Raw genomic sequence first — 15107 nt, forward strand, 5'->3', positions numbered from 1 at the left:
CTGAGCCTCTATTGCTCTGGTGTTTATATATATATCAAAATGAAATGAAATCTTGAAAAACTTTTCAAGAAGCATTTCAGAACCTAATGTTCAAGCTGACCAATAATAATACTGTTCACTGAGACAAATAGAAATATGTCCCAAAAGAGTGAAACAGAATCTGTAAAACTATTTGAAAAGAATGTAATTAAACAAAAATCAACTATTATGTACAAATAATAAATTACTCTAAAAACATATTTTTTTTTATTTCAAAGTTTTTCAAAGTTTCACTTTTGCAATGCATGTTTTTCTTATTTTACTTTTTGAAACACGTTATATACTTGCAGTAACAATGGAACAAATTTATCTCCATTGAACACGACTGTGTGTTGGTCTGTCACGTAAAATCCCAATCATGTGGTTGTAACGTGACTAAATGTGGAAAAGGTTTTGCCTTACAAAAATGTTTGCAAGGCATTGCAAGAATGGAAACAACTAAAGTGCGCAGTGGGGGAAAAAACAGATAAATAAAAGCTCTTTACTGCAGCAAAGTATTAACTATAAACAAAACAAGAACAAAATACAAATCTTAAGACAAGATTTGTTTGTATTTAACTGATTGTCATTCTTCATGTCAGCAAGCCGGCAACAGACACAAACAAGTATTCAGCCATCAGTGAAATAAATAGCAGACATGAATTAATCTCAGTCATTTTCCTGTCATCCTAATCCATCATAAAAGTTAAACATGAAATTTTATGCTGTTTATTATTGTAACTGTTTGGTTTATGATTTTTTTTTATCAACTGACTGAATCAGAAAAAAGTGAAATCAGTTAATTTCATGTGGTTTACACATGAGTTAAAAACTAAGCTTCACTATTCAGTGTAAGAGCTTTTGAAGAGGTAAACTTTTAAACTAGAAATGGGATGACTGAGGTCATCAAGCGGTGCCGGGTTTCACAGCGGAGCTGGGACTCACTCAGGTTGTACTCCTGTACGTTGCTGATGTAGCTGTAGATAGGGGAGTAACCAAAGATGACCAGCATGATGGTCTCGCCGCTGCTCAGCTGCACGCAGTGGGCCGTGTGGCCCTCCACAGCGTAAACCTGAGTCTGGGCCGGCGAGCCGACGACGGGGCTTCTGCGTTGCCACGTTCGACTTGGCATGTTGAACACCCACAGCTCGTCTGTCACGTTGCCCCAGCTGGCTTCAAGCTTCCCACCAAACATGTAGATGTCATCCTGGAAAGCAGACAAGCTTGATTGGTTTGTTACCGAATGCATGGGAGGGAGAGGATACTGACGGGAAGATTGTTGCAAGATTGATTCAATTTAATCTCAACTGACATTGTTGCAATATTCAAAAATATCACAAATATAAGACTCTTAAAAATCAAGCAGCTTGATATCTACAGCCTTTTCGCAATGTGACTCATACCCGACTTTTTCATGCCCAAAACAATCCGACGAAGAAGCCAGACGTGGTAAATCTGAATAACTGGAGTGCCGACACTGGATGGAGCTTTGATAACACTATCGGCTCCCATTGTTCAACAACTTTAAAATCAATCCATAGGCAAAAGAATCCATTATCACTTATGTAAACAGCATCTACATTCATTCTGAAAGCAGGTGGCTAAAAAATCTAATTTCATTCACAGTTTATTAGCAGTATTTCAGCAAAAAATAATAAAAAACTGGACCTACTTCGTGAATTTAGATCTAGTCATTCCCTATATATGCTGAATAAAACTTCCTGTTTTGTAACAATTACTGTGATTTTATAGAAGTATGTCAGACGTGTCAAAGCAACCGTGCACGGCAGAACGCAACACCTGGGTGTCTGTAGTGGTGTAGATACCTGGAAGGCAGCGAGTGAGTGTCCATATCGTGGCACAGGGCCAACGGTGATGGGCACCGTGTTCCAAACGCCGCTCTCCAGATTGTAGCTGCAGAGAAACAAATGTCACATGTCAACTAAACGTCCAACGTGCAACAAGAAATCCCATTGAAGATGCTTATAAAATCCACTAAAATGCATATGCAGTTTGTTCCACTGCGGCAAGATGGTTTGATGTTTGATCAATAACAAAAAAATAAAAGAATGTTATATTTTTATAACTAGAATTATTTGGTAACACTTTATTTGAAGTGGTGTGCATAAGACTGACAAAACACTGTCATAAACATGACATAACTCCTGGACATGAAGGAGTCGTCATAAATGTTTGACTGTTGTCATGATGAGTAATTTGGTAAATAATGACACTTTTATTGCCAAGCTGCACTAAAAGTTGAACCAAAAGTCCATTAGAAGTGTCAACATTGCATTATTTGGTAAATAATGACACTTTTAGTGCAAAGCTACATTAAAACTTGTGTTAAAAGTCCATCAAAAGTGTCAACTTTGCATTAAATATGTTATTTACCAAATTATACTTAATGACAAGTCAAACATTAAGACTCCTTCATGTTTATTAAAAATAAAAATTAAATCATTTCCCAACATTCTAACAGTAATAACCAATAACATCTAATAAATGAGCAGCAACATGAGTGATTTTTGCTTTTTTGCTACCAGAATGTACCCAGGTATATGCTTGTAGGCGACAGAACTGCTAATACAAGACATTTTGCCTTCAACAGTTTTTATAATCATTATAATTATCAGGAAGATACTTGAGATAAAATCTCTCTTCTGAGGAAGACCTGGAGGCCGTCTGACAAGTTTCTGCGGTGTGAGAAGCATCAGCACAACAAAGAAATAGTTAAGAGACTGGATGAAAAGTGAAGGGTGGGTTCAGCTTGATATAAAAGCAAGTAACTCATGTTAGAAGTATTTTTCTTTTGTAATAATTGTATAAAGACAGTGCAACCATAAAATTGTGGTGTTTTTCCAAATGTACAGAATCTAATTAGAACAGACAACAGATCAGAAATTAAGTGTCTGTCTTGAGAAGAAGTTAAAAATCTCAGCATGATCAGTGTCTGTGTATATATGGTCATATTAAATACCTATAACAAACGCACCAACAAACCTAGTTTGTCAGATTAAAAGTAATTTCTGAAAATACTTTCTAAGCAGAACTTTCTTTAAACACATATTTTGGTTGTAAACATGTTTTTTATTGGTCTGATTTAATATTCAAATTTTAAACACCTTGTTTTCATTAGCTGTAATCAGAAAAATTAACAGAAATGAAAGCTTGAAAACAGTCTGTGTGTAATTAATCTACATAATGCATTTTGCTCTGTTATTTTAGTGTAAATAAACATTCTTAAACCCTTGAATAATGCAGATACATTCAGAATCAATGGTGGCTTCTTTCCCCACTCATGTTGGTTTGGATCTGGTCACTAGCACTTGAACCGATGCCTTTATTTGTAAAGAAGTAAACAATGGTTTGGTTCAGTCATAGGCTCTGCACAGTGATGAGTGTACATAATTTACAGCTTGAGTGCAATAAACAGGAACACCTGGTCACATCAATGCTCTGTTATTCATACAAGACAGAGCAGGAACATCAGGAATCGTCATCACACCTGGTGATTAATAAACGCTGAGCCGAACGTCAACGACAACAAAAGGCCGTTCATATGGAAACACAAAACCTCAAACGAACCAAAAATTCCAAAGAAGCAGCTTCTACTACAAACTGGCCACACCAGCAACTGATCTCTCCAAAATAAATCAGAAAACAATTCTGAGAATAGTGGTACTGGCTTCTCTGGCAAATATCACCAATAACCAGACAGAGATCAAAAGTATTTTTTCAGTGGTTTCTATTGCAATTTCTTTAAGCCGTCTAATTTTAAGACGATAAACGATTAGGTAACTCAAAAAATATATAGCAACTTACTTGAGAATCATCTGGAATGAGCTGTAGTTGAATGTGTATCCACCCACCACCCACATGACCTTCTCCTGCACCACGGCCTTATGGGAAGCCCTGGCGAGGGAGGTGCCAAAGGGCTTGACGCTTGGGAGGATCCAGAAGGACTCGGTTGAAGGTACAGTCAGTGAGCAATCTGGGCCTGCAGAGAGAGAAGGCATTACGACATACAAGTTAAAAATACAACACAATACAACAAGCTCTTTGTAACACATCCACACTGACTTTTAGGTTTCAATACCCCTTAAATATGAACTCCTTTCACATTTTGTCATGTTCCAACTGCAAAACTAAATATGGTTTAATAGTATTTAACATGATAGACAAAGTTTTTATAACAAAAAATGTCCAAGTGTGGTGAACCTTTGTTTTCTGTCTCTTTCTAATATGATACTCCTAAAACTCAGAGCTCAAACACCATTTAACAAGGATTCTTAAACCCCAGAGTTTTAGTTAAAACGCCATTTAAAAGAAATTCAAGGCATTTCAAGGTGCTTTACATAATTAAAGGAGAAATAAAAACAGTACGTGACATTAATAAATACATGAAAAATAAAGATAAAAACATTAAAAACATCGAAGACATCAAAATCCCCACTCTCACCCTAATTTAGCCATAAGCAACTCTAAACAGGTGGGTTTTAAGTTGAGATTTAAAGGCACCCAGTGTTTCAGCCGTTTTACAGTTTTCTGGAAGTTTGTTCCAGATTTGTGGTGCATAGAAGCTGAATGCTGCTTCTCCTCGTTTGGCTCTGGTTCTGGGGATGCAGAGCAGAACCAGAAGATCTGAGGGGTCTAGACGGTTGGTACAGCAATAACAGATCTTTAATGTATTGTGGTGCTAAACCGTTCAGTGATTTCTAAACTAACAGTATTTTAAAGTCTATTCTTTGAGCTACAGGGAACCAGTGTAGGGACTTTGCAACTGGTGTTATGTGCTCTATCTTCCTGGTTTTAGTGAGAACGCGAGCAGCAGCGGTCTGGATCAGTCGCAGCTGTTTGATTGATTTATTAGTCAGACCTGTGAAGACGCTGTTGCAGAAATCAATACGGCTAAAGATAAACGCATGGATGAGTTTCTCTAGATCGCGCTGAGACATAAGTCCTCTAGTCCTGGAGATGTTCTTCAGGTGATAGAAGGCCGACTTTGTGACTGTCTTAATGTGGCTCTGAAGGTTCAGGTCAGAGTCCATCACTACTCCCAGGTTTTGGGCTGATCGCTGGTTTTCAGCTGTAATAACTGAAGCTGTGCATTGATTCTAGTTCGCTCCTCTTTAGGTCCAAAGATAATAACTTCAGTTTTGTTTCTGTTCAGCTGGATCAAGTTTTGGCACATCCACACATTTATCTGTTCTAAGCATCTGTTCAGTGATTGGATGGGTTCAGAGTCACCTGGTGACATCGTGATGTAGAGCTGTGTATCATCCACGTAGTTATGGTAGCTGATCTTATTTCCTGTTATAACCTGAGCCAGTGGGAGCATATAAATATTGAAAAGAAGGGGTCCTAGGATTGAACCTTGGGGTACCCCACACATGTGACCGACGATGAGAAGTTTCTGATTGAAACAAAGAAGTCCCTGTTCTTCATGTAAGATTCAAACCAGTCAAATGGAAACAGTCTAGGAGAACTGTAAATCTAACACACCAAAGTTTGTTGCTGTCATATAACATCATGTAAAGAAGATCAAGTGATGTGAATATTTTTCAGAGTATTGCACTTCAAGGCAAAAATATAAAAAAACAAAAATACATGCTCCTAAAGTTGACCAATTTTAAGATGCAAACTGTATCTGTATGGCAGGAATATTTTCACTAATAAAAACTGCAAGCAAGCCACACCTGAACATAATCCTGAACTAATCAAATGCAAGAGGTTGCCAAACATCAGTGTGTGTTAGTGAAGGGCATGCTGAATTACTGTCAAGTTCCATCATGCAAAAGCTTTTGCCTTCTTCCAGCTGGAAAAATATAATAAGGCGCAGTCAAAGGGCTTATCAACATGATAGCAATCAGCGTTACATTGTGTCATAGCACAACACAGCTGTTCCTGCTTTGCCTGGTATCACACTGCTCATGACATCACCAACAATTTAGCATATGGTGCAGAAAAATTCTGCCCACATTTCACAAGAGTGGAGTTATCACAAGGTTTCAGCAATATTTTGCTGATGCCTGAAGATCTGGATCATTTTTAAACAAAGTCATAATTTTGTACTCTGTATAAAAAGACCCTGATTTTAGAGGAAACCTCATTAGAAACGTGGTAATCAAGATAGCACGAATAACAGCAGATTTTATTCTAAATGTAAGCAATAAGAAAACGTCCTACTTTTTTTGTAAATACTGTGAAACCTCGGTATTTTTCCTCAAGGTTAACATACAGTGAAAATCCATACCGGCCTATATCAGCATTCACAGCCCACCCACTTGCAGAAGTCACTTTGACTTATAAGCGTCATCATTTTCCCCTGCCCCCTCGGCTCTCACCTTGCCAGCTGTCGTTGCAGACACACAGCTTCTCGCCGGTGAGGTCGCAGTAGCCGTGGTCGGGGCTCCCGCAGTTGTTCCTGCAGTAGGGGATGTCGCACGCCTCGCCCTTCCAGTACTTGTCACATTCACAGTACACTCTGCTGGCGGCCGAGTTCCCCGGCGTGCACTTCCCATGACCGGAGCAGTTATTGGGACAAGAGTTTATCCTGGAAATAAAAATAAATGAGTAGAAAAGAATGGTTCAAGTAATTATCAGCTGAAATACAACTTACATGCTTAGCATCAAATACTTACGAGTAGAGTATGTTAAATCCTGTCAGATTGTAGGCAGCGTCGCTGAAAAAGTGTAGCAGTGCGTAGCCTGAAGTCGTCTCAACTTCAGGAACCGTCTCATTACCTCGCGTCTCTGGTACGATCAGGCCACTGTGGAAATATAGGCATAAACCCATTTAGCATTTTTAAATACTTCTGAAGAAATGTTACAAAAAATGTTCAATCTGAAATAGAAAAACTTCAAACTAGTGGCATAGAAAGTGGTTTCATGTTTTTTTTCTAACTTCAAAGTTTAGATGTGTGCATATCGACTGATCAATCTGGAGTTTCTCACCTGAAAACAGCAACCAGAGGAGCATAAACAGAGTCCCCGTCATAGACGTACATGTGGTCCCAGCTGCACTCTGTGGCAAAGTGGTTGAATCTTAACCGCAGAACCGCATTAGGGCTGAAAGAAAAAAAAAATTCAAGTGTTTCTGTCTGATAAGAGAGAGTTGGAATAACGTTTACAGCTTAATTGGGGAAGGAACATGCAGAAAAAGATGCAAATAAAAACAATAGAATTAAAAAACTATAACTTTAAAAGTCATGTCATGCACCAGAAATCAGCAACAGCTACAAAAAAATATAATGTTTAAATTCACAGAACATTCAACTACTGAAGTAGTTTTTATTTGCGTCTGTTTTTAAAAAAAAAAAGCATCAAGTGGCTACACTCAGCAATTTGAGTTCTGTATGAAAGAAAACAGCTTTGTAATTAATTTAAAAAGTAAATATGAATGAACTATTTTGTTTTGGTCTAACAATGCTTTTAGACCAGAGAAACATCCCAAAACCAACTGGACCTGAAAATAGCAAACTAACTTTGGCTAATTACATTTCTTGTTTAAAAAAAATGATTCTAAATGGTGGTTAGAATTGGCATATAGAGGGTCTTAATCCTTCATGACAACTATTGTTTGTGAAAGAGTAGCAGAAACACAATCATACAGAAACGTTTGCATGTTCTGTTAAGTTTTATATTATGCCGTTTTGTAAAGGATGACTAAAGTTAAGTGGGCGCTCCACATTTGTGCCCACATCACTCCACACAAAAAAGAAGCCATCTCCCACAGGAGGTTTTGAGGATTCTTTGTAACTTTGCTTCAATTTAACCAAAGACCATCAGAAAATGTTGATTGGAGCCACATATTTTAAGATCGCACCTGGAACTCTTTGCTTTCTTGTTTGATGCCATGACAAAGTCAGAAAAAGAACTGTGAAGCCCTATAAATCCGGATCAATCTTGGGGAAAAAAATCATATGGTTGAATGTGTCACGTTTATCTGTACAAAGAATTACATGCAAGTACAGACATGATGGGAATGTCCAACCATCATACTGCTCAGGAAGGAGATGGGTTCCCGTTTCCCAGACACGATTCGTTTTAGTCTGAAATGTGAAAATCAATTCCAGAAAAAAGCCGAAGGCTTTGTGAAAATGCTGGCTGGCTGAAGCTAGTAAGACTGTGTCATTATCCACAGTGGAATGTGTCCAGTACTGAAAGGCCACTCAGCAAGGAGGAAGCCATTATTCCAAAAGAAACATAAAAAACCCAGACTCCATTTTCCAAATGCACACAGGGACAAAGACCTTCGTTTCTGGATGCATGTCCTGTTGTCTGATGAAACTAAAGTGGAACTGTTTGGTCACAATAACCAACGTTACATCTGGAGTGAAAGTTTGAGACTGGGAAAATCATCAAAACTGTGCAGCATAGGGGTGGCAGCATCATGTTGTGGCGCTGCTTTACTGCAGGAGAAATTGTGCACTTCATAAAACAGATGCCATCATAAGGAAAGAACGCTATGTGGAAATATTGAAGTAGCACCTCACAGGAAGTTAACGCTTGAGCACAAATGGGTCTAAACAGGAAACTTTCCAACAATCAACACGTACACTCTGCCTATTGCAAGAACATGTGAATATAAATGACTAATAATATCTACAGGGTTTGATCGCAAGTATTTTTGCTTGATCAGGCCCTTTGATAATATTTCATACAAGTTGACTACCGTTTTGTTCCACAATGAGTGGAACAACAGGAAGTATTGAGCCTTTTTATACAAACTAAAACACTGATTAAATACGTTTTTAACCACATGGTTTGCTTGTTTACCAGTTGGGATTAACTTGGGATAAAATGGCAGCAGCTGAGTAATAAAAATGACTGCAGCACAGGGACAAATTGTCCTGAAGCCTTTTTACTGTCGAGGTAAATATCAATAAATTCTTAATTTTGCTGCGACTGTTCAGCTTCTGCGTAATAATCGAATGAAGGACTCACTTGGCCTCAATGAGCCAGGTGCACTTTGTTTTGAACTTGTAGTTGAAGGGCCCGTCGGTGAGGTAGCCTGAAGGTTCTGTCAATCTGGAAAACGAAAAACAAAACAACATTAAAAAGAAATTGTTTCAGTGGATTGGTATGCACAGAGTGGAAAACATATTAATAAAACAATGTAAACGCTTCATCCTCCCGGTGAGAGGATGTGGTGATTCAGCTATGATCAGATTTTGTTGTTATGGTTTTCTCCCCTCAGAGGGAAGGGTGACCGAACATCAAAACATGAGTTCTGTTTATGATCACCTCCCCCCGTCCCTGTGATGACGCCTCTCTGCCCAGATGGGAGGGGTCTCTGCTGTGGGCCCACACACATCCAAATGCTTTCTGAGTACGTAGGTTAAAAGAACTGCGTTTCTTTACAACCCATTCAGCTCCATAAACTGATTAAAAGGCATAGAAATTACAATCACAGCTCTCTTTTTTTAAATACTAAACCAAAACAGAATTTTCCCAAAAACTAAATTGCCCAAAAAGCCTAAATTATAACTTCACAGTGTGCCTTTAGTTCTGCAGATTAAACAGTCAGCATTGAAGAAGCCCAGCGAGCACAGGAAGAGGCCCAAGCAACCAAAAGATACCATTTAGTCTTTAGAAAAAGGTCCTTTCATCCTTAGAAAAATGCCTTTAAATGACCGCCCACCGCCATGTTTCAAAACGACAGAGGGCGAATAATTAGACACCTTCTGTAAGAAAGGAGCCCGAAAATGATTTTCCTCTCTGATGTTTGGAAGCAAATGCATCACAAAAGCACAGCATGCTTGATAGATAAGATAAGATAAGATAAGATAAGATAAGATAAGATAAGATAAATAGATAAATAGATAAATAGATAGATAGATAGATAAATAAACACTGACTGCTGCACTATTAGACCCTCGGAGAGTTTTAAACTCTCCGATTTAAAGTAGTTTGAAGCTGGTGGGAAAAAAACAGCACCTTGGAAAACTATTTCAAATTCTTCTATGTTAGGAACTGAAAAATTCTGTGCATTTTCTTTGTATTTTATGTAGCAAACCAACACAACATACTGAAGATTATTGTTTTACAAAGTCTGAAAAACACGTAAAAGTGGAGGAACTGCGACTTTACTCCGAGTCCGTCAAAGATTTTATTTGACAAAACCATAAAAAGTCCACGGGACATCAATTCTTTTTCCAAGATCCTTGCACTATATTCCTTAAAAAGAAAAAGATTTTTACTCCGGCTCCTTCCCACTAAGCAATGGAGATGAGATCTTATGAATTAAACATGCAGCAAGAGAAAAGACAACAGGATGTTTAATTGTCCAAAAAAAAAAAAAGGGTTAATCTTTCATGTTGCACCTGAAGCTACAGTGAGAAACACAATCCGTTTGGGAGTCTCATGTGGTTTACAGAACTGCGACACCACACACACATAAACATGAATCAAAACAAAGTTTCCACACAGTTATGGTCATGCCACATGTTACAGAACATCACTGTTCAAAAGTGTCTTGTGTTTTGCATGTTGTTACTCCAACAACATGTCTGATGACAACCAGCAACAAAAACCTGTAACCACATTAAGTACAACGCTATTTATAGAGATCGAGTTACATCTGCGCCACTGAGAGCGGCTAATGAAAGGCCATCCAACAGCATTACCAAGCTAGCAGTCATTAATTCTGCCATTGCATCCTTAGATTTTATTATATCTACCCGATCTGTTTTGTCTTGCATCGCCACCAAATGACACATATTCCTGCCTTTTGAGAATTCATCCAATAAAAGCACTGCTGCGAGAGTGGAGAGGTTTATGGAAATTTAAGTGGATTACAGATGTTTCCTCAAAGCCACTGGGTGCTCACTCTTGTCACAAAGCCAAACTGATTTATATGTTTGGGGATTTCATTGAAAATCTATTTGCAACTTTGAGTCAATAAGTCAGTGCATAGGAAAGTGTTATTGGTTTAGAATATGTGCTGCGATGCCCAGAAGAGACAAAGATCTTTTATTTGGAAGATCTTATGACACAGACCTCCAAACATTAAATCAAGAGAATAGATTTGATGTGGAATAAGGTACGCTTTATCTAACTTACATCTTTTGATAGCAGGATTTTACGCTTTTCTTTACAGAACTTTCTAGAGGTCCAGAGTCATTTTAGCTTTTTTTTTTTTTTTGAAAACATAATGCAAATGTTTATTATGTAATTATGGGAGATATTTCTGCAAGACAGAAGGTGAATGAATTGACAACCAGATGGATGATTAATGCATGGACATATGTATGAATGCATGGATGGATAAACATAATAATATAAGGAAGCAGTGACAAATGACTTGATAGGTATGTGGACAAATAGATAGTTACTATACTGAACAGTGCAAAAAAAAATAAAAAATAGGCAGCACAAATTATTACACAATGGTGAATGTCCACATAGACTGCTGAAAAAAGTCACTTCCTCTAAAAATGAAAACCCTGAATGTGACAAAACATGCTTTATATGCACAAGTGCCTAAGTTCAGTTTGTTCTAGCTTAACACCGTGTTTCTCTTAGCCGTAGCATAGTTTCCAAACCTAATGTCAAATGCAACCTTCTGACATAAACAATTCAACAACACACTAAAACCCGTTGCTTTGAAGCGACTTATGACTTTACAGACTCCTTTACTCCATTTCTTTTTAACGGTTTTAGAAAAAATGATTCAGACCAAGCAGAATTTCTAAAGAAAAACTGTATTTTTAAGTGTCTTTATTGCTTGATAACTCAACAAATAGTTTTTGCACAGTCAGATTCTCCCACCATTTATACAACGATTGCATCAGGAAAATCATCCACGATTCTTTTTGTCTAATTTTACATCATTACTATTTCCCCACCCTAATCTAAAAGTTCTTAAAACTTGATACATAATTACATGGCACTCAATTGCAAACATTAATATTGAAATGTTGAAGGTGACATTGTGCAGCTCTAATTTATACTTATGCCAAGCAACACATCTTTGAACACTATTTACTAATAAGGTCATTTCTAAGGGAAGTTGTGGGTAGATCTGAAAAGACGTGTTGGTGAGGCGGCCTCCAAACTTGACTCATTTCCTCCAGTTCTGTAAAGAGGAATGGGCCAGAACTCCAGCAAAGTATTGTGAGAAGCTTTTGGAAAGAGACCCGAAAGGCTTGACCCAAATAATACAGATTAAACACAACACTACTAAATATTATACAGGTGTGAAGCCTGCATAGAAATTAGCTAAAGTATTAAAGATCCAAATAGAGTCAAAAGAATGAAGGCTGCTTCATCACTTCATATTTTAAATACTTTCTGATTTCCTACTTGAGCAGAAAACATGATACTAATTGATAAACCTCGGATTTTTAAGATGTTAATAAATAAATCTCTTACAACTTCTCGGAGCCATTTAGTGACTATAAATCATTTTGGTATTAATCACACAAGAGAAGTTTGGTCTGATTTAAATTTAGACCATGGGAAAATGTGTGTCTTATTATTCAGTGTATTTAAACGTCTGGTTTCAACTGTAATTTACAATTATTCCGTATCTTGTGTTGATTTATCTCTTAAAGTCCCAATGTAATACCCTGAAGCTTGGGGGCCGAATTAAAAAGATAAGCTGCTGTGTTTTGTAGATCACCCTCAGAGCCTGCTATGTTTGTGTGTAGCTGCCAAAATTATTGTGTTGGACTCTGGATAACGTTGTGCTGTAGGCTCAATAACAATATGGAAATAAGTTTTACAGTTGCTCAGTCAGGAGGTTTGCTAAAAAATAAAAAAAAGAAGTATGAACCCGCTAGGTAAAAGATAGTACAGTACATCATGCCGGTTTTGAAAGTGTTTGTGTTAATACTGTGGGATGCGTTTGCAGGTCTGCTAACTTTCCCCACAATTACGGGTTTTGACCAGGACTCATCCTGTTGCGCAGTGAGTCAGCAGGAGTGTTTTTGCTCATTTGCACAAGCAGGACCCACTGTTGTTCCTGTCTCCTGATGACTTTCACTGCCACCGATTTCCTAAATTAAACAGCAGCCGCTGGATGCTGCTCACCTACTGATCCCTGCCTCCGATCATTCCTAGAGAAATTACTCAGAGCCCGGCATCGGGAAAGGAATTTCGGCCACTTACTTGAACCTCCCCTGGCAGTGCTGGCATTGATCTCCGACCCATCCTCGCTCGCAGACGCAGGATCCGTTGATGCATTTCCCCGAGTTACAGCTCTTGTCACAGGATTTCGCCGGGGAGGCGTGCGTTAACAGCACGAAGGAAAACAAAGCATACACCACCAGATATTTGTGGATTCCCCTCGGATCGCTCCTCGAAACTAGCTTCGGCCCGAATAGAAAAAGTCGAGTCTTACATCTTCCTCCAATCTCCATGGTTCCTCTTCTTTCTTCCTCCCCTCCAGGTCGACCAAGCGGGGCCTTCTCAGAGAGAAAGCCTCGACTTCTCAGGACGCTTCAACTATAACAAAGAAGTCCTGCATGTTCGTTGAGTGGTGGGCACACTCGATTAAGACTTAAAAAGGCCTAAAATAAATGCAATGCGTGTCTACTAAAGCTGCTCGGTTAACCGCATGCATAGACTTGGATTGAGAGGAATTCCCGTCACCACTTCTCCCTTGGAAGCGCCTATTTAAAGAAACAATAAACGTTAAATCAAAAGCTGCTGTTGGCTGTATATTCTCATAGACCAAACTAATACAGTTTGTTAGCCAGAGTAACTCATTTGCAGTTTGATACGTTGAATTAGAACCATTCTCTCGCAAATACCGTCTCAGCAGCCATTTTAATGCGTTAACAAACCTCTATACTAAAAGCGGGTAGTTCCTCTAGCAACTGGGTTTTCGCCGAAGATTTTTTTTTTTCCACCCAAATAGTCACACAAGAAAACCCAAAAGTGGTTGAAGCGTTTGTAGCCGCCAGAGTCAGAGAACAGGGTTGCCGCAGTGGATGTGCTGTGATGTGGGATCCGTGAGGGCTATTCTTGCTCCTCTGCTGCTGCTGCTCCGGCTGCTGAGGGGGTATTTTCAGCGAACAGTTTAGCTATTCTTCACCCAAACAGTCGGTTTCCACTGCGGTTCCAGACTTCCTCAAGCGTGGCTTTCTGTCACATTAACGTCTGTTATTAACGTCCTTTATATTCCAGCTGGGGGGGGGGGGAAGGTCTCATTTCTCTCGAAGCTTCACAACAACAGTCAGCGATGCGAAGCTAGGCAGCCAGAGCTCTTCAGGTTGGAGAAAACTAAACAGAGCACGCGCATGCGCACTGCAAACAAGCCCCACTTAAAGAGACAGCGCTCAGAAACGGACACAGTTGGCCAATGCAACAGTCATGTAGGTCAAGGACTTCCCAAAATATAGATGCCTACTTTCGCCTTTGTGGTAATTTTTATAAAAGCGTTTATTATCTGATAATTATTAGTTGGTTATGTGGACGGTCTGTGAAAGTTTTGGTAACTGGATTATCTTTTCAGAAACCAGTGATAAAAAAAAGAAAGAAAATTATTAGTTTAAAAAACAAATGTTTACATATAAAATAGTTTTGCATTTTTAGTGATCAGAAAATGTTAAAAAAAATCCAGTTTAGCTTGATTTCCTTCTGATAAGAAAGAAGAAAACATTTATCTTGTGGTAGGGAGGAGTGTGTTTTAACATCGATTTTACAATGTAATAACAGAATGTGACAACTAAGAAAAAAGCATAAGTTACTAAAATAGTTACTAACTCCATGATTTATACCAATAAGATGTTATAAGATATTCCTGGAAAAAAATATACAAGCAAAACAAACAAAAATATTGATGTTGAAGCTATCCTAAGATTTTTAAGTTGTGGCTTTAATAAATGATTTCCTGACTAATGTCCAAATCCTTTTTGCTGTTTAGATGACTCAGGGTAGATCAGATAATTCTAAAACAAGCAGCAGCACATACTAAGGGTTGTATTATTTTAGATGTGTCCTTGTGCACAGAGACACACAGGACAAACAATGATTCACACACTTATACCTAGAGGCGATTTATGAGAGAACAGTTAACAGCCATGTTTTTGAGCTGTGGGAGGAAGCTGGAGTCCCTGGAGAGAACCGACGCATACACC

At 38.4% G+C, this 15107-nt stretch overlaps 1 protein-coding gene across 1 annotated transcript in view; it reads right to left on the reverse strand.

Moving 5' to 3' along the window:
- The window catches only part of atrnl1b (attractin-like 1b), a 70706-nt gene extending 56439 nt beyond the window's left edge, over window positions 1–14267 (reverse strand). Inside the window, exons 1-8 of the mRNA XM_015021137.1 lie at window positions 13135–14267; window positions 8968–9051; window positions 6976–7089; window positions 6663–6791; window positions 6366–6574; window positions 3844–4018; window positions 1845–1932; window positions 964–1225 (exon numbers count right to left, since the gene is read on the reverse strand). Coding sequence (XP_014876623.1) covers window positions 964–1225; window positions 1845–1932; window positions 3844–4018; window positions 6366–6574; window positions 6663–6791; window positions 6976–7089; window positions 8968–9051; window positions 13135–13385 — 1312 coding nt within the window. The 5' untranslated portion in view covers window positions 13386–14267. The remainder of the gene's footprint in view (window positions 1–963; window positions 1226–1844; window positions 1933–3843; window positions 4019–6365; window positions 6575–6662; window positions 6792–6975; window positions 7090–8967; window positions 9052–13134) is intronic.
- Between the last annotated feature and the right edge of the window lie 840 nt (window positions 14268–15107).

The sequence above is a fragment of the Poecilia latipinna genome, unplaced genomic scaffold (assembly GCF_001443285.1).
Source record: "Poecilia latipinna isolate Pla-1442-1.1 unplaced genomic scaffold, P_latipinna-1.0 Scaffold2729, whole genome shotgun sequence".
NCBI lineage: Eukaryota > Metazoa > Chordata > Actinopteri > Cyprinodontiformes > Poeciliidae > Poecilia > Poecilia latipinna.